Source organism: Malaclemys terrapin, chromosome 3 (assembly GCF_027887155.1).
Source record: "Malaclemys terrapin pileata isolate rMalTer1 chromosome 3, rMalTer1.hap1, whole genome shotgun sequence".
In the NCBI taxonomy this organism is placed as follows: Eukaryota; Metazoa; Chordata; order Testudines; family Emydidae; genus Malaclemys; species Malaclemys terrapin.
In genome coordinates this window covers 92857282-92877766 of record NC_071507.1, presented here as the reverse complement: position 1 = coordinate 92877766, position 20485 = coordinate 92857282, and the positions used below count along the sequence as shown (strand labels likewise).

At 40.2% G+C, this 20485-nt stretch overlaps 1 protein-coding gene across 1 annotated transcript in view; it reads right to left on the bottom strand.

Annotated features, from left to right (window-relative positions):
- NOX3 (NADPH oxidase 3) overlaps positions 1 to 13438 on the bottom strand; it is a 47863-nt gene extending 34425 nt beyond the window's left edge. The window contains exons 1-5 of the mRNA XM_054023640.1: positions 13394 to 13438; positions 12663 to 12758; positions 12358 to 12468; positions 11474 to 11558; positions 5378 to 5523 (exon numbers count right to left, since the gene is read on the bottom strand). Of these exons, the coding sequence (XP_053879615.1) occupies positions 5378 to 5523; positions 11474 to 11558; positions 12358 to 12468; positions 12663 to 12758; positions 13394 to 13438 (483 nt within the window). The remainder of the gene's footprint in view (positions 1 to 5377; positions 5524 to 11473; positions 11559 to 12357; positions 12469 to 12662; positions 12759 to 13393) is intronic.
- Positions 13439 to 20485: the final 7047 nt, after the last annotated feature.

Sequence of the window (20485 nt, the reverse complement as noted above, 5' to 3'; positions counted from 1 at the left end):
ACGACTGCTATGTTTTACATGAACAAGCTGGGAGGGACAAGGTCATCTCAGTTGTGTCAGGAGGCTATCCTCCTGCGGAATCCATATATTCAACACTAAGTTTCTTTGAAGGCCTTCCATTCTCCAGGAGTGAGAAACACTGTCCTGAATTCTCTCAGTAGGGTTTTCATAGACTAACATGAGTGGTTGATCAGGATGGATGTTATCCTTCAGGTTTTTCACCACTGGGGGTACCCACTAATAGAATTATTCACAACAAATCTCAACAACAAGTGCATGAGATTTTGCCCAAAGGTGGGTCGCAACCCCAGTTCCATCATAGATGCTTTTCTTCTTCCCTGATTCAATCATCTTCTACATGCATTCCCTTCTGATCATTTCATTCCGAGGGTCCTGAGGAAGCTAAAACAAAATAGAGCATCACTAATCCTCATTGCACTAGTGTGGCTAAGACAGTATTGGTTCATAGATCTGTATCAGCTTTCCATCAGGTCGCCGATAATTCTACTGCTGGTCAGGGATCTTCTGTCCCAAAACTAGGGCAAGTCTCTACATCTGAACCTCGAATCTCTCCATCTTATGGTGTGGATGATCTCTGGTTAAATATTCAAGAGAAACTGTGCTCCTGAGAGGTTTGGGCCGTCTTAGTGAACAGCAGAACAGAATCCACTAAAGTCACATACGCAGCAAGGTGTAAGAGATTTTCGATTTGGGCATGCTCACATCATTTATTTCCCCATCACAGAGAAGTCACGTATATTGGATTATCTTTTCCATCTCAAATCATCAGGCCTTTCAAATAGTTCTGTGAGAGTTCACCTGGCTTCTATTCCTACATTACATCTGCCAATAGACAATTTTCCCATTTTTTCTCATAGAGTCAGACTTTAAAGTCAGTAGGGGCCATCATGATCATCTTGTCTGACCTTCTGCACATTTCAGGCCACAGAATCTCACCCACCCACTCCCGTAATAGACCCCAGCCTCTGGCTGAGTTACTGAAGTCCTCAAATCATGATTTAAAGACTTCCACTTGTTTCTCAGTTTCTGAAGGGCCCGGTCAAGGTTTATTCTCCTGTGTCTTATCCCGTACCTATTTGGGATTTGAATCTAGTGCTTTCCAAACTGATAGGACCTCCCTCCAATCTATGGATATGACTTCATTATCTTTATTGTATATGAAGATTGAGTTTTTGGTGGCAGTTATTTGCATCAGTAGGGTTTCAGAGCTTCAACCTCTTTTAGCTTACCCTCCTTTTACTGTCTTTTATAAGGACAAGGTGTCCCTTCTAGGCCACATCCTAAATTTATACCCAAGGTACTGTCAGCTTTCCACCTATATAAAACAATTAATCTTATGGTGTTTTTTCTCCAGACCCCATGTATATAAGGCTGAGGAGGCTCTCCATAACTTGGATGTTCATTGAGCCATGGCTTTTTACTTGGACTGCACTAGATCCTTCATCCCAGCTCTTTGTAAGCTATGCAGTGTCATCTCAGTGAATCTCACACTGGGTCTCTGACTATGGCCTTGGCTACACTTGCGAGTTACAGCACAATAAAGCAGCCCCGGGTGCCCTAGCTTACTCCCCGTCCACACTGGCAAGGCACTTAGAGCGTTCTGACTCCGTAGCTACAGCGCTGCTGGTACTCCACCTCGGCGAGTGGAATAACATTTGTGGCGCCCCCACTGGAGCGCCGTGGTGCCAGTGTGAACAAGGTGTTGCGTTACTGCACTGTGATCAGCCTCTGGAAACGTCCCATAATCCCCTTAAATCAAGTGGCCACCCTTGTCATTGTTGTGAAATCGGCTGCAGGAATGCGGAAATGCCCTTTCAAAGCTCCGTTTCGGAGAAGCCGGCTGCTTATCAGCTCCAAGAAAAAGCAAACATTTACTGTTTGCTTTGAGTGCGTGAAAGAGAGGCGGGGGGGAAGTGGGGTCTGAACTTACAAGACAGCATGCTGACACACACTCAGCACCCCAAAAACCCACTCTCTCTCTCCCCCCACACACACACGACACACTCCCTGTCACACTCCACCCCACCCCACCCCCATTTGAAAAGCACGTTGCAGTCACTTGCATGCTGGGATAGCTGCCCATAATGCACTGCTCCCAATGCTGCTGCAAGTTCCGCAAATGTGGCCACGCCAGTGCGCTTGCAGCTGTCAGTGTGGACAGACTGCAGTGCTTTCCCTACTGCACTCTAGCAGGTTTAACTCACAGCGCTCTACATCTGCAAATGTAGCCATGCCCTATACCAAGCTCTGTTACAACCTTACTAAAGTCTCTCCTCCATTAAGAATAACTGCTCCCTCTGCCAAAGCTCACTCAACTACATCAACATGTGACGGGGTGTACCAACACTGGGGCCAGCGGAGCCAGACCAATTACTGTGGGCCCAGGGGACCTCACCCCTCACGCCTGCTGCACATGCTCCAGGTGGAAGAGACAGATAAAAGGAGGCAGCCCAGCTCAGTTGGGGCTGGCAGAGGAGACTAACTGGGATGCTGAACTATTGCCAGCCAAGGAGATGCCTGAGATGGGCCTTATGTATTAGAAGCCAATGCTTAACAAGGAATTTTCTGGCTTCCTAGAGCCTGGGTCAGAACCCACTGGAATAGGGTGGGCCTGAGTTCCTCTGCCCCCCGTCCCCTGCACTGCCACTATGAGTGGCCACCGAGGGTCCTAGCTAGAGACTGAGTGTTTGCTCTGCCCCGTCCCAGGGGCTACTGACTGTTTGCTTGGTCTGCCCTGCCCAGAGAATCAGAGCCCTGAACTACTATTGTTTGGCCCAGCCAGGAGGTTCAGGAGGCTAGAGACTGAGCATTTGCTTTCCCCCACTCCAGGGACTATGGACTGCTTAGTTACTTGGCCCCACCAGGGGCCCAGAGTCCCCCCATCACAATTGTTTGACCCAACAGAGAATCCCGACGATCGTGTGACCAGTTCCACATTGGGCCAACAGGGGTGGCCCTGCTCAATACGCTAGTCTCCTCCGTGACACAGCATTTCTAAGTAATGTCCCAATAGGTCATATATGCAAGGCAGCAGCGTGGCCTGTGCATACTTTCTCTACTCATTATGCCATCATTCAGACCTCTCTTGACGATGCCAGCTTTGGCAAGTTGGTGTTACAATACCTCTTCAGATGATCCAAAGTCTCTCTACCTGCAAAGGAACTGCTGGGGAGTCACCTACAGTGGAATATATATATGCATAATCTCTCAAAGGAGAAAAAAAGGTTATTTACCTTGCAGTAATTGTTGTTCTTTGAGATGTGTTGTGCATATATATATTTCACGACCCTCCCACCTTCCCTCTACTTTGGAATTTATTACAGCTGTGTGAAGGAATGGAGAGGGAAGTGGCAAAGATGCCCATTTTATGCCCTTGCCTGAAAGCATGAAGAGAGCAATGGTGCATGTGCCACCTAGTGTTACTGCTGGCATATCCAACTTGAGTGCACTGGTGCGCACACACACACATCTACAGTGGAATATGTATACACACAACACATCTCAAAGAACAACAGATACTGCAAGATAAGAAACCATTTTTATACAGTGTAACTGAAGGCCTAACATGGCCTGCAGACCCTAGATTACTGTGGATGATGCACAAGAATGAAAGAACCCAGCTTGACTTCCAGATCCCGAGTTGACTTTGTAGGGTTAGAATTAGAAAAAACATATTTTTACTTGTAAAGTGAACTTATTTGATATGGAAGTGCTGGAGAGGTCATAAGTTCCACAGTGCCATTTTTAGAGTTGAACTACTGTCAGATGTTCACACTTGTCAGCACAGAGTATATTTTCAAACTAGTGCCTGTGATGAATATGTTCAAATCCTATTAAATGTGAACAGGATTGATCTAGGTGACATTTTGACCATTTACACTACACTGGCTAGTTTGAATGTTGAGATGAAACAATGAAAAATGTCAAAGACTCTTTGTAAGCTGCTACTGCAGAGGCATAACTAAACTGAAAAGAATACTTGAATTACTGCTCTCAGAACTTTCTTCTGTAAAGGTGGAAGAAATCCTTTGTTTGAATTTATTCAGAAAGACAGACTTATTCAGAATGTAGAGACAGATGCAAGTGGGCAATAAAAGAAATGTAAAAATAATTATCAAAAGGTTAAAATATAGGCTACGTATATTTAGTTCCCATGTAATTGCCAGGCAAGTATATTATTATTTGAGAGGTTTGGAAAGGACATCAGGAAATTTACTTCCAGGTGTTTGGGAGAGTAGGCTTACCTCAGAAAAATGGGAGTAAACCACCAAAGGGTGTTGGGCCCCCTCTAAAACCTACAAACTCTTCCTCTTCAATCAGTGGTGAACACATCACATGTGCATCTGGTGACTGTGGGTAGAGTATCCCAGCAAGGGCTCTAAACTCTAGAATTTGCTTTCCCCGTGGGTCTGAGGGACCTGCCCAGATTGCCAACTTTGAGGTCAAGGCCATGTATATTCAGGCCTTTGATGCTAGTGGAGTAGTTCGTTTATTTGCTTGATGTGTATGAGATTTGATTTTTTTTTTAGCAGATGAAATAGTCACTTTGTCAGTTGAAAAATAATTAATACAATAATATCATAACTTTACACTTGCAAAACAATGCAAATACACAGATTTATGCTTGCCCTTCCACTTCAATCCAGATGCCTATTTTCCTATTCCTGGCTCTCTTCTTAGCACCTATAATTCTCATTATATTTGAAGTATGTGACATTATACACAAGCAAGCAAATAACACCAGTGTTAACTATGGTATAATGCAATAACTATAAAAATAAAATCAACTAACTGCAGCGTGCACTCACTGAGGAAAAAAATCTATTGTTGTTTACACTGTTATAAAATCAAGAGTAAGTCCACCAGAGTCAATGAAGTTACTCCCGATGTACATCAATTAACAAACAGTAGAAGCTAGCCCCAAATTAAGGAAACCTTGCAAAACCACTGTCAGAGCCTAACACCAGCTGTGAAAGAAGTTTCGTTATGTACTATTATTGTTTTTTTAAATTTAAAATATTGTTCTCTCTTTTTCTAGTCAGAGGTTGTTAGCCATATTTCATATATCAATAGCTTACAGGTTTAATAAATTTTTAACTAATCATAATACTCCTCATCCACACCCCACTTATCTCCTTCCTAAACTAATTAGAATAGTAAACACATTTCTCTGAGCTGGAAAACCTGAAAATTGCATTTTTTTAGCTATTGTTTTCAGCTGAAATTCAGGTTAATCTTTGACAGCATCTCCTAGCTCGGCTTAAAAGGTATTGAAATATAGTTTTATCAACAAAAGAACCTGCAGAGGACAATTTTTCAGATGAGGAAAGCCAGCAAGTACCTAATGACAACTTACCACTTCATAGTTTCTAATTGGGTTCAAGTAGCTTTCATTTGGTGTTTTGCCAATGCCAGAAAGTTTATTCCGCAACCCCCCTGCTTCCTTCGATTGACTTATATGATATCGCTCTATGTTGACCAGATGTGCAACAATATGGATGACTGTTTGAAAGAGAGAGTTATACAAACTGAAGTTAAAGTTGTACATTTACACATGCCAGCATCAATTTTATTAACTATGACATGAAACATTTAAAAAGTCTCTGTGTGGATTACGATCTTTACACAGTAATCAACAACAAAAATAGACTTTTGTCAGTGTGTAATACATTATGTTCAAGTATAAAATGGAATAACAGCTTCAACATAATTGTCCCATGTTTATGGTCCCGATGATGTCATTTCTTGTGTTCCCAAATGTACTGCCCTTTAGCTTTTGGTGCCATGGAAAGGTGTGCTCTTGAAAATAGGAATGATATACCATAAAATTGATTGGTTTCACTCAAAATTAGGCACATTCTCTTGCTAAAATGTTCATGGAGCCTTTCACTTCAACAGCACGTATGCAAATTTTATTAATGTCAGAAGTAACACATAATTGGTGCCTCCTAATAGGTGGCCATGATGACATGTTTTCAGAGGTCTTAATTCCTGTTGGACAAAGAAACTACCACATCACAAAACTACGACAAACGCAATGGGCAATCTCAAAAGGGAACCCCAGGATTGAATAGTCATAACCTCTTCCTCCCAATAAGTGAGTCCTTCAGTGTCAGGTTCAGTTAGGACAGCATGGGGAAAGCCTACATTGCAGCTCCCACTGTTGTACCTCTTCTGTGAAAAAGAAAACATCAAATTTCCACTATAGTTTATCTAAGACATTTTGCTCTAATCATTGTAAAAATGTTATTTGGTATCAGCAGCACATTGTTCTTTTCTTCTACCATAATCAGAGTTCTATTCCCAATGCAAACACATCCTACCAGACTCATGTTTTGGGGGCCTTACTAAGAAATCTACTTAGAGCTATAATTTTCTTCCTTCTGATGGGTGACAATCACTCCAACTTGTACTTGACAGATATAGCACAAGTCTTCTAGCATGAGCCAGACTGTACTTTCCTGGAAATTACTTTGTGCAAGATGTTAACATACAAAATATAATCCTATACAGAAAAAATATTAAAATTCAAACAAATGCATTCAGAATGTTGGTTTCCCTGGGTCTCCTATGATCTTAAGTACTGGTCTGAGTTTTATTAGATTTGTGCTTCTGATAGTTTCTTGTGTGCCACTAGAAGAAAAAATAATTCAATCTAAAAGTGAATTATAGCAGGCTAGCAAGAGTAATGCAAACTTGTAATTCCATTTTTCAGTGTGGTTCCTTTAATGCACAATAGTTGTAGCAAAGTAAAAAGTCTGGCACCAGATACCTTGCCATTAGCTAAAACATTTTATATCTCTATAGTGCATTTTGTGGAGTTTCCCTTAGATCTAAAGTGTGTGGAATTTGCTAAGTACTTTCAAAAGCCACTGTACAAATTCCTGAAATTTATGAGCATTTTTTATTGCTCTCAATTTATTCATTATGGGTACAGAGCTTAGAATGCTTCATCTATAATTTGTTTTTACCAGTATTTTCCCACCACTCATGAGTAAACATATACTATGGGCGAAATTCTGCATTCCTTACTCAAGCAAAATTTCCTTTGACATCAATGGGAGCTTTGCCTGAGTAGGGGCTGCAGGATTTAGCCCTTTTTATTAGTAAAATCTGGAACCTTAGAAATGGTATGCAAGTGTAGTAATTTGTATGCTAGCCTTTACATTTTTCATCTAGTCCACCACTGAGTTCAAATCACATGCTTTTATTGGGGGGACAAAAAAGGAAGAGGGCTGCAATTAGAGTGCAGAGTCAATAGTGCATCTTAAAAATAATTTTAAAAAAGAACAAAAAGAAATGTAATTTAATTACCTTCTTGTAAGTCTGGTCAATTTAGTTAGTCTTATTCAGCCAATTCTGCTGTCAGTGAAGCATACACACCTCTCATTGAACTAAATAGAAATTGCATGTGCTTATCTGAGGGCATGTGCTTATCTCTCTTTTTCTGCATGCCTGCCTAGGATAATAATCATTTTGAAGTTAGTTCCTACTAATTAACCATCTTGGTATTCCCACTATTATAAAATCAAAGGGTCAAAATCTTGTCCTTTGTAACCACACTAAGTCAGTGGTCTTGCATAAGCCTGTGAATGCTTCAGCAAACTCACCCTAAGTTTTGTAGCAGCATCACCTACTCTTCTTTCTGTTGTCACAGAATTGTTCCTTTTGAACTTCAAGAAAAATCAAAATCATACCTTTTAATATATTAAATTATGAATCTCTGTAATACAACCAATGTATAAGCATATCGAGCCCAGCACACTATCTGATATATTTTGATATTAAATTCCATACATTCTCAATTTTGGATTTTTTTATTTGTTTGTTTTATTAACTTTGTTCCCAATTTAAAGTTTTGCTGTATAACAAAGGTGAGGGATGGTGAGAGCTTTCTATGATATTGTCCTCAGAAATACTGGGAATATAGAATCTTGTCTTCCCTGATTTTTGCTGGAGGACTAAATTAGGACTGGAGATAGAGCTATTTTAGAAAATTCGGGGTAGGTTTTTAATATTAAAGACAAGCAGAAAAAAACAACGCTTTCAGACTACCTTTATGTCATAAAGAAGTAAAAATAAAAGATTTTTTTCTTTCTTTTTCTTTTGTAGGTTACCTTTAAAACCAGCACTAATATTATGACACTCTAGTTTCAGATTTTAGGTTTTTTTTAAAGAGAGAGGGGGACTGTAAGATTTGTAAATATATGAATTTACTTTCTTTTGAGGAAGAAAATGAATGTGTGAGAAATTGTCTGAAACATTATTTGCTCCTCTCTTATAAAGATCTTTAGGTTCAAGGTACTATTTTTTGACTGAAATATCCCATTTGAATTAGAATATCTTGAATGATCTGTGTGGATCAAATTGAAAGAGTATGAAACTATGATTTTATTCTACAGGTCTATAGGGAAGATTTATTAGAGGGTGAGTAACTCCTAAGCAGCTCTTATCATAGACAGGTATGCAGAAAGGCAGGAAGCCACACTAAGCAGAATTCCCTTTATTGAATTTTCAGTGATGTCCTTTGATTATAGATAACATTGTTTCCTCTCTCTTTTTCTTCCAACGTACCTACTTCCACCAGGCTCTAATTACACCTGGCCAATTGAAGCCTACAGTTGAATTTGTATAAGGACTGATGAAAAATTAAAGATTGGTATGGAAACTTAGCTACAAACTTTTCCCAAGACTACAAAAATCTCTACCAAGCTATTCTACTGTTTGAGAAGTAAAATAATAGACAAGATTAATAATATTGCTCTGATTATCTTTAGCATGCTACTAAGTGAAAGTACTAAAATAATAATTAAAAAGCAGAGACAAATACTTGTGATATTTTATTATTAAACAAAAAGTGATTTACAACTTTATATTGTGTAGATATCAAGCTCAGTGATTTGATCTGCAAATTAGTTTAGCTTCCTACTGCCATATTTGAAACCATAGGAGAAAATTTACTTGTTAGAACAACTAACTAGAAAATTTCCAACAGTCTTGTGTGGCACTTGATTGTTTATGCAGATACTACCTATAATGCTTTTTAGCATACAAAAAAGAATTTGACAATTGTGCCTGAAATATTTCACATTTTTCTCTGTATATCATCTTAATATTGCTAAATATTATAACAAGGAACTCCATATACTTAAGGGTAGCAGCTTATAGTGCAAACAGATAAATGTGATTATCCACACAATGTACAGATGTAGACTAAAAGTTTAGTATTGGGAGTTTTCTGTAGCATTTAATTTTGTATTTGAAACGACTGAGTTTCTGGCCCTTCTTAACACAAAGGATATCATCGTGAACTCAGCATTTCCTAAACAAAATATTTTTCTCACTTGTTTTTAAAGGGAAACATGAGTTTATAAGTTGTAATGTTTCACTATTCAGATGACCTTTTGTTTTGATGTTTTCTTTTTTCAATTTCATCATCAGTTTCTCCCTATAGATAGTCAGGATTAAGTACTGGCTTTCTGGCACTTGACATCAGCTGTTGTGTGTAAATCTCTAGAATTACTGAAGTTATAAAGTAATCACTTTTCTGATAACCTTGCATTTCAAAAAATGTCCAGTTTAACACACTAGCAAACATTTTTACACTAATATAAAAAACAAAAATAAAAAAGGCTTAATTGACAGTGCAATTTTACTCACATTTTGGAGTATGATAGAAATTATACACCAAATAGAAGTTGGTTGATTTACAGTGCTGGGTTGATATGTTAATTAAAAGAAAAAAATGTTGCATTCTCTAGCAATGTGTTCTATGCTGAAAATGAACTCTGATAAGTGAATGGACATGACAGATAAGCAAGTCATCCTAATATACTGGAAGATACATATTCCACCTCCTCCCCCTTCCCTTCCGACTACTTTAACATTACATCCAAAAGATAAAATTCAGCTCTTGGATCTTAATGGAGGATCCTGATTCCATATTCTGCTCTCCCTCCATGGAAAGGTTAATGCCAGATACATGCATGGGAAAGCAGATCCTTCATATAGAAAGATCAGAATATTAGAGTCAAGATCAACCATGACATTCTGAGCAGAATTCTGATAGTAACATTTGCTGTGGCTGTAGCAATGTTAATTAACCCCTTCATTTCTCCTGCTTTAACCCCCCCACACAAAGATTAAAAAAAAAAAAAAAAGTTAAACCCTGACCTCATTGAAGTGAATAGGAATTTTGTCATTGACTTCAGTGGGTGTGTTGTTTTATATTCAAGTAATCCACTAGTTTTAATGATAATTCATTGCTAGTAACTTAACAATAGTCTTTATTAGATGCATAGTTAACATATATCCAGAACATCTTAACTCAGGTCAGTCCATCAGTCTAACCTAAAACCAACGGCCTTCTCTGACTGTCATCTCCCACACCCTGAAGATTCTATTCATTATCTTAAGACTAAATATCAGTCAAGGTTACATCTAAAGAATTATTATGATAGAGGATTGCATAAACTACCTTATTTGAATCTGAAATATAGAGTATGTATCTATACTGGTAGAAATTGGGCTCAGAAAGCTCAGTGGGATCAGGCTTTCACCCCAGAATCCTCATTAAGCTAATAGCATTATGGTTAGTGAAAGAATAGCTATAGAGCAGTGGTCCCCAACCTTTTTCGTCTGGCAGGCGCCAGACGACGAGCCACGGAGGACCGTGGCGGCGGAGGAGCATCCGCCGAAATGCCGCCGACAAGCGGCTACGTCAATAGGCGTCACCGCCGAAAGTCGCCGACAAGCAACGTCATCCAGAGGCGTCACCGCCGAAATGCCGCCGAAAATCATACTAGAGCAGTGAGTGTATCAGAATTTTTTATGCGGACACAACAGCAAAATGAGGACAAACACATGCATGGAATTAAGCGGCAGGCCACAACTTTTATTAGACTTTAACACAGCAGAGGAGCGCTACTCTCCAATCACTCATACTCTCCTATACCAGGCATTTAACTGGCTCTACTGCAGGGGCTACAGAGCACCTTACCCTATAACCCACAACTCAGGGTAGGCTGTCCTCAGGACTCAGCTCTCTCTGAGTTCTAGCACCCTCTCTGCCTTCAGGAGGATTCCATGAAACCAAGGCCCATCACCAAAATCCCAGGTCTTTTACCTCTGGGACCAGTTCATTTTATTCTTTTAACTGCACTGGAAATCAGTGCTGAAGGATGCTCCTCATGGCCCCTGTGCCAGGTTAAATCCTGGGAACTGGGGAATGCTGGGCAATCAGCACCCGTTTCTCCTCAACTGGCTAATGGGTGCCAGAAACTGCCAGCAGGAGGAGCTACCTAGTGTCCCTTAGTGGGTGTCCGACCCTATCAAGTTTCCCCCACCTGTTGAGACAGGTGGATGGCATACAGAGATTATAATATTAGGTAGAATCACTATATCATTACTAAGCGACAATTGAAAGACAAACCAGGAAAAATAGAAAACTTACTTGCATTTACAGCTATTCCATAGGCAACTATCTTATGAAATGTGAGGTTTTTGTCAAGTTGTCTCCTCAGTGCTCCTCTATAACACTTGGCAAAAAAGCAAAACTCATTTTACAAGTTACATAGTTAACTCAATTTACTATTTCCAACTCACACATAGGGAAAGGGGGATGGTGAGTTCAACAGCTATTTTTATTTTTTTTTAAATCAAGCAATTGCATGCTACATATTGACATGATTTATTCAAGTATTTCTCACAGGGATTCAGTACACTTGGGGGTTTAATGGCAGAAATCCAGTGGAAACCAATTATTGAGTAAGGTCTTGATGGTGTAAGTTCTTATGTAGTGCATAAAGAGTGCACATTGTTACAGTATTGCCAACTCCTGTGATTTTATTGCAAGTCTAGAAATGTTTGGGTTTTTTCTTAAAGCCTTGCCTCCTGGAATCATGTGCGTATGTGAGAATCTCAACTTTCATTGGAATCATAAGGCTCCACCTGTATGTTCCTCACCTTGGCTTTCATCTTGCCATTAGACAGGAGTAACATGATGGATACACAGCAATGTTCTCCATTAATGCAAGTTGAATTCCCCTATACTTCTTGTCTACACCGTCACATTTTACTTTGAGCTTATGTGCACAACACTTTGCATCACCAGTATTATGCAGAATCTAGCTCCAAATAGTATTGCCTCTAAAGCTACAAATGATTAGTCTCCTTTCAGTTATGGGCATGTAATAACAGTGTAAACAATAATAACTCCGAACTAATTGCACAGGTTTTTCTAACAATTACATTCCTTTGAAATTTTTGATTTGGATAACATTGATGAGCTATAGAAATAAGAGAAAATAATACATGGATTTCAAAAACTGTACTTACAATGCTTGTTCCCCTTATGAATGAAATAAGGTTTCTACTGACTGGTAGCAGGATTAACATGCAGTTAAAATTAAGGCATGTCGCAGAAGCTCTCGCCCAAGCCAGTGTTGACTGTACACATAATGGTATAAAAAATTATATTACAAATTTGGGGGAAGGCTAAAGAAGAAAGGAAACATATTAAAAAGCAAGTCTCTCATTTGGAAAAATTACTCAGTATCAGCGAAAGTAGAGGCTGATAATAAAATATGCATGTTGCAACATTCTCCTTTGAGAAGGTGCTTAGCAGTCTAACTCATACTTACACCCAGCATAACCCGTGTATAAAGGTAAGCATCATCTTCTTCATACCAGTGGAATGTGTCAATAAACAGATATAAATTCAATCCCAGCCACACCAGCTACAATAAAAAGTGGGGGGCCGTTAAGTGATTAATGACACCTTGGATATTTTACTGCATATTAAATCATTTGTGGTATTCTTTCAAAAGAACCTGGGGAGTATTTCAATACCAGTATGAAACATAGTTCTAGAAGATTACAGAAGTTAGAAATGGAAAATACCTATCAGACTGAGTCTATCTTTTGGCAAATGCAGGATACAGTCCCCCAATAGAGGACATATCACATAATAAAGGTCAGATAGTACACTTGTTCTTAGGTATAAGATTTAGCATGGAAGTGTACGTATTTGCAAAAGGCAACAACAATGAAAACTAAAGACTTCCAGAAGTGAAAAGAGTTGGGAAGGTTGAGGGAACTCCCTCACCCAAAAAATCAGAAACTAATTCAGAGCACAATTTCAAATACAATTATAAACTACTGTTCCCTTAATCTGAGAAGTAAAATGCTTAAAAGAATACAGTAAGACATTAAATTGTTTTAAAGGCTATTTATAAAAGTTGTTGAATATTTTATACAGGTCTTACATTTCACTTGTTCATTTACTGTAAGCAAACAATAAAAAACCTCTTAAACAAGCTTAAAATACTTATATATAGCCAATTAGTTTTTTTAATATTAAAGAGATACTTACTAATAACAGGACTGACAGACTTTCACTGAAAATCCAGCATCCCATCTTGATTGCCACTCTTTTATGTTAACAGCAATTCACACTTGCCTTATAACATAACCTGAGTTCTCTGTACATTCCTCAAGCTTTTCTATTAACTACTTTTTGTCTTGAGATCTTAATAAGCACCCACCGGCAGCTGCAGCTCTCTCTAGGAATTTTCTAATTAAGGACTTCCTACTAAGAGCAGATCACCAAACTGACATGCCTTATGACCTGTGTAAATACAAAGCTGCTCCGTGTCCAGCGATTCCTCTTTCAAAAGTTATTTTACAGAAAATGAGAGCTGGTTTCATTAAATTATCCTCATTTACCATTCTGGGTTGGCTTTCACCACAGGTTCAGCAGAAATTAACATAATTCTTCATGATGCAACTTGTTAAAATACCAAACAGGAGGGAGTATTCATTATGTATATATTTTAAACACACAAAAATATCTTAAAAGAACTTGATGGTTGCAAAGTCAAGCACTCAAAAGTTAGGAAATGCCAGAATAAAAGTTGCCTATACAACCTTAATACAGACCCTTTGTGAGTATGTATTATGATACAGACCTTAATTACATGATCAGATACTATTTTTTCTCACAAGACCCTTGCTTTATTCAGAGCACAAGATGGACAGTGCTCATTTAGTGAGATGCTATTCAGTATTTTGTTTTATCCTCATTGTGCAATATATGGTCCCATGTCCTATTCAGACTCTGCTCTGAATACAAAATTAATTTCTTTATTGGCTTTTCTATGATGCTTATCAATATAGGATCTGACTGCTTCACAAATATTAACAAATTTATTTTCACAACACCCTGTGAGATGGGGAGGAGCTAAGGCACAGAGAGATTAAAGTCAAAAGCATCCACTAATTTTTAGTGCCCAATCTGAGATACCTAAGGCTTGACCTGGAGTATACTCAGTACACCTCTACCCCGATATAACACTGTCCTTGGGAGCCAAAAAATCTTACCGCGTTATAGGTGAAACTGCGTTATATTGAACTTGCTTTGATCCGCCGGAGTGTGCAGCCCCGCCCCCCATGGAGCTGCTTTACCGCATTATATCCGATTTTGTGTTATATCGGGTCTACATCAGGGTAGAGGTGTATTATATAGCATTTATATGTTCAAATCACAGCTCCCAATAACTTCACTTGCAACACTGAGTGCTCAGCACTTCTGCAAATCAGACTCCAGTTTCTCAAGTCAGGCACCCAGAAAATTAGGAACATATAATTAGTGGCCACTTGTGTAAAGTTTGCTTTAAGTGACTTGCCCAACATCACACAGGGACTCTGGGCTAGATCCATAAAGGAGACTTAGGGCTTGTATACACAGGGACACTAAGGAAATTTAATCTTAATTAAGGGCATGGCTACACTTGCACATGTAGAGTGCTGGGAGTTAAACCAGCCTTTGGAAACTGCAGCAGGGAAAATGCTGCTGAGTGTTTACACTCTCAGCTGGAAGTGCACTGGCGTGGCCACATTAGCAGCTCTTGCACCACCACAAAGAGAAGTGCATTGGGGTAGCTATCCCAGTGTTTAAGTGGCTGCAACGTGCTTTTCAAATGTGGGGGTGGGGTGGAGTGTGACAGGGAGTGTGTTGTGTGTATGTGGGGGTAGAGAGAGTGGGTTTTTGGGGTGCTGAGAGTGTGTCAGCATGATGTCTTGTAGATTCAGACCCCCCGCCTCTCTCTCTCTCACACACTCACAGCAAGCAGCATTCCACAGTAATGGTTGCTTTGTCCCAGAACAGATAAGCATGCCGGCTGTCAGAAACGGAGCTTTGAAAGGGCATATCCACATTCCTACAGCCAATTCGAAAATAATGTCAAGAGTGGCCACTTGACTTAAGGGGATTATGGGACATTTCCGGAGGCTGATCAAAGCTCAGTAATGCAACACCTCATTTACACTGAGGCTGGGACATTTCAGCCGAGGCGCAGCAAGCGTTATGCTTCTCGTAGAGGTGGATTACCAGGAGTGCTCCAGCTGCAGAGTCCAGGCACTCTAAATGCCTTGCCAGTGTGGATGGGTTGGGAGTTAGGACGCCTGGGGCTGCTTTAATGCGCTGTAACTTGCAAGCGTAGCCATGCCCCTAAGGTGTGAATTTAAAGTGGATTAGTTAAACTGCATTAAACCTCTGTGTGGACACTCTCATTCAGAATGAAAGTGGCCTTAACTTGGTTTAACTCTTAGACTCAGCTTGCAATGCCTAGCATTTAGGTGCCCTGCCACCTACTGGAACACACACCCTGAGCTAGGGGTGCAGGCTCCCTATGCAATGCAATGGGGAGAGTTAGGTATCCACAAAATCCAGCATGCTGAGTCAACTAGCCAACAGAAGAAAATTCCAAGGAGAGGGGTGTGTCCGAAGACCTGCCCCTCAAAGTCAATTACTCAAAGGCATAACTCCAGGTTCAAGGGAGGTGCCTCCGTCTGCTCAGAATTCATAGCCGTGAACCCTCTCCTGGAGTTAAATATCCACTGGTACCAGGGGACTGTATGCTGGGTCTTCCCATGTTCTTTGTCAGTCCCGCAGTACAGTCATTTTCATACTCTCTCTGGCACAATGCGTTATTTATACACTGTGGAATAGCTTCAACAGGAGAGACTGAAAGAAAATATGCTATAGTATAGTGGTTAAGGTACTCATCTGGGATGGAGAGAGCTTCTCCACAAGACCACATGCCTCTGCTTCATCACATTCCAGAATCAATAAAGTTTTGTATATATATCCCTTCTCCCCTCCCCACAAACCCCCCTCCCCCAACAGATCATAGGAGGGACTTGTGGCTTCTTTCTGGGTTCTGGAGAGTAGGTTTTTTGGCTACCTCTTTGATCCAACAGCCCATTTTTTCTGTGAAGGTTCTTCTGTCTATCCCATTGATGGCCCCTCTATTTTAGTCTGCAGTCATGACCATAATGGCCTTTAGTACGTCAGCCTCTGTGTAATAGCCCAGGTCTCCTTCTTTCAATGGGCTACAGCAATTATCGTCTCAAAAATGACCAGGTAAGCCTCTTGGTCATCTTCCAATCCAATCTTTGCAAAGGAAGGAATGGTGTTCACTGACACTCTGGGCAGCCCACACAGGTTAATAAGTCTCTGAAGTAGCTGTTCCAGGATCTGTTGCTGCTCTTGTTTTTTGTTGCTGTTCCTGCTGCTTCTTCATAAATTGTAGCATGAGTTGCTGCTCTTTCTATTGCTCCATCAACCATTTTATGACCACTTCCATATCTTCCTATTATACCTCTTTTTACAGTTGTGGGGGGGAAGGTATAGAGAGGAGGCAAAAAAAATCCCATGACTCCTACTGACACATTTGAATAAGTGACTGAGGCTATGTCTACACTTAAAAAATAGTACAGCAGCACAGCTGCAGCTGTGCCGCTGTAACAGTTCAATGTAGACACTCACTACAGTGAGGGGAGACGTTGTCCCATCACTGAAGATAATATATCTGCCTGAGGGGCAATAGCCAGGTTGAAGGAATAATTTTTCTGTCATCCTAGAACTGTCTACACCAGAGGTTAGGTCATCATAGCTACATGTCTCGGGGGTGCGAATTTTTCTCACCCCTTGAGAGATGGAGCTGTGCCAATGTACGTTTCCAGTGTAGGCCAGCCCTTACTCAGCCTCCTCCAAACACAGTCCATACACCCTGTACAGAGTCAAAGCTTACCCTTAGCGTTTGGTTTATTTACAAAGAAATGTATGATTATCATAATTCCAGCCTAAGTCTTCTCCCCTGGTGGAGCCTTCTCTCCTGAGGAATGGTCAGCCTAGAACCTCATCTTCGAAGGGTTATTCCAAGTTGGAGTTAACAAGCCACCAGAAAAAATGAGTCAGCAGGATTCAGTATCTCTGAGCAGAATCAAGGCCTAATCAAAGGGTGGGTTCACAGGAGACTACTACCAGTCTGTTTCAGGGTCCCTTTTAGGGGATATTTATTTGAATATTGTAACATTTAGTCAGTACCATAATTATAGTCAATGGAAAGAACCACTTTTCTGATTTTCTTTCACGAAGCATGAATAATCAATTAAGTTTATTTGCACTTCTCTAAGGAGAAATCCTCTCTTCTGCCCCTAATCTAAATAATTCAACTGGTGGCCAGAGATCTGCATATGGAAAGGGGGTACAATCCTCTCACCCAGGTTGTGGAATGGCAGTATAGCACCCACTTCAGGAATGACTTAATCATGTTTGTTATTAATCATGTTTATCACAGTAGTGCCTAAGGGCCAACCAAGAATGAAGCCTCATTGTACTGGGCACTAAAGAAGCACAGAGTAATAGATGGTCCCTGCCCCACATATCTTACAATCTAAAGAGACAACACATACACAGGGTGGGGGAAGAAGTAGAACACACAAGCAGGTCCTAGAGTGTGTGTGGGGTGGGGGTGGGGGAGTGTCTCACTTATACAGTTCTGAGGTCAGGAGGTGACAGATTCCCTAGCCCCATTCCCACTCTTGTCCCGATAGGCCTTCTTACTCCCAACCTCTCCCTGCAAGAAGCCGTGTAGCCTCTGAAAATCCACCCCACCACCCCTCCCTTCTTGTCTTCCACAGCAGAATCGTTTCTAAAAGAGTTCTTCACATTCATGCCTTAAAGGCAAAATTCGCTCCTGACAAAATAGACATGTTTCTTAAAAATGAAATGTTGGAGGCCGTTTGTCCAAATGTGAGTGCAATTCAGTCTGGTATTTCCAAAACATAAGAAGCAATGGATGACAATAGTGAGGTTTAAAAAGAATCTGTCATGCTCAACAACTACTTTTTAAGTACTTAATATCAATTTAATATTATCAGTTTATATTATGCTATTTATACTGTTGATGCTCACTACAACCATTATAATGAAACTGTTATGATGTGGGTTTTGAATGTTTATTATATATACTTGCAATTTAGCTATGTCTATTTTCAGCTTTATTAAATAATAAAAAAATACTATGATTATTCACTAACAAACCTCTACAACCTAACGGACATTGATTGACCAGTTCCATTATGCTGTTCAACAGACACTATACCTACAGTTAATTGTTCACTTCAGAAACCCTTTTAAGGTCAATAATTCACCTTCCTTATTGCTTCTGGACTATCACAATCACTAACAAGATAGTGGCTACAGCACTGTTTTTCAATGAAGCAAAAGGAAGAAGATATGAGGGAGGGGGAAGAAAAATGTGCTGAGGGTGAGGAGAAATATTGGGAAGGTCAGATGCCAATTTTGAGTGCTTTAAGAAAACCCAGCACCTGGATTAGCTGTACTTCAAAGCAGAATGCTGCACTGAGATGTTCTGCTTTGAAGTACAGCTGATCCAGACAGCAATTTTCTAAAATGAGTCAAAACTGGCATCGGAAACAGAATTTCTTTTAAAGTACAGCAGATTCATTTGATGGTTTGGGCTCCAAAATTTGTCTGGATCTGCAGCTGCACTTCAAAGCAGGACATCTCTGTGCAGCATTCTGCTTTGAAGTACATCTGATCCAGATGCCAGGTTTCTTAAAGGAGCCCATACCCTCATGTGACTCAACTGCACTCTACATTTTTTCTTGTTTACTAGCAATGATTTTTCATATATACTAGCAATGATTTGTGATATTGTATTGTATCTATCATAAACAAGGATCAGGTTAGGTAAACTCAGTATGACAACTGTTTATTATAATTGTATGTAATGATCTCAAACCTCTTACATAGATCCACCCAGACAGGAATCAGGAATGAACTCTGATTGAAAGATACTTTACTGACCCCGGAGCTAGCTGTTGCTTCATTTTGTGGGTGCTTTGCAATAATCTTGGGATGCAACTTCTCCCACCAGCACGTAGAATGTGGAGAGCAGGGGAGTTTCCCTTTGCAATCCGGGGCAAAAATCACTGATGGGACCACAATGTTCCCATACAAAAGCAAAGCTACAGTGTGGTCCTTTCAAAGGAGCAGTCTTGCAGTGAGTGGGGACTGTGAGAGCACAGAACTGTCCCACACAAATGTCTAAAAAAGTTAATTAGTGTTGGGTTATGCTAAATATTGCCATAGAGCTCTAACATAACTGCCCACCTCCAAATAAAATGTTAGCTACCTGTAACACAAACCCTCAAAGTTTGTTAGTAATCCTTTTAATATCTCTAATAAAAATTATTGGGGTGGACCAATATGGGAGCAGTGGTCAATGCAAGTTAAAATTACTCAAAAGCCTTTTGGGCCTCAGGAGACCAGAGGACCTGGTGTTTTTGCAGAGCTGGGCAGTAAGAGGGGTGATCCACTCCGAGAACTTTGGTATGAACTGGTGATAGAAGTTCTCGAAGCCCAGGAATGTTGTAGTTTGCAAACATTCCTTCATGCTTTCCACTTGAGGACTGCCCTTATCTTGCCTGGGTCCATTTCAATACTAATGGGAGATAGGATGAACCTTAGGAATTCTATGGAGGACTAGTCAAAAGCACATTTTTCTAGCTCAGCATAAAGGCAAGGTTGGCATAGCTTCTTCAGGATGGAACAGACATGCATAGTGTGTTTTTCAGTATTGTCTTAAAAAATAATGGTATTCTACCATGTATTGTCCAGAATATGCCAGAGTACATCATTAAGAAAATGTTGGAACGTCGCGGGTGCATTTGTCAACCAAAGAACATCAAGAGATATTCCATGTGATCATAATATATTCAAAAAGCAGTGTTCCATTTGTCCCCAACTCTAACACATACTAGGTTGTTTGCCCCCCAGAGGTCTAGCTTTGTGTATACCCAAGTGGTACTCACACAGTCCATTAGCTTGGGGATTAGTAGTAACAGGTATTGGTTTCTAATGGCAACCTGATTTAGGGCCTGATAGACCTCACATAGTTGGGGGATTCCAAACTTAACAAACAGACTGGCACCCCAGCAGGAGAAGTGTACTCATGAATAAAGCCCTTGGCTAGGTTCTGCTGAAGGTAAGTATGCAGCGCAGCTAGTTTGGGTTCAGACATGGCATATATATGCCTGAAAGGAATGTTTGCCCCGAGTTGTAGCTCAATTGGGCAACTGTAGTCCCTGTGTG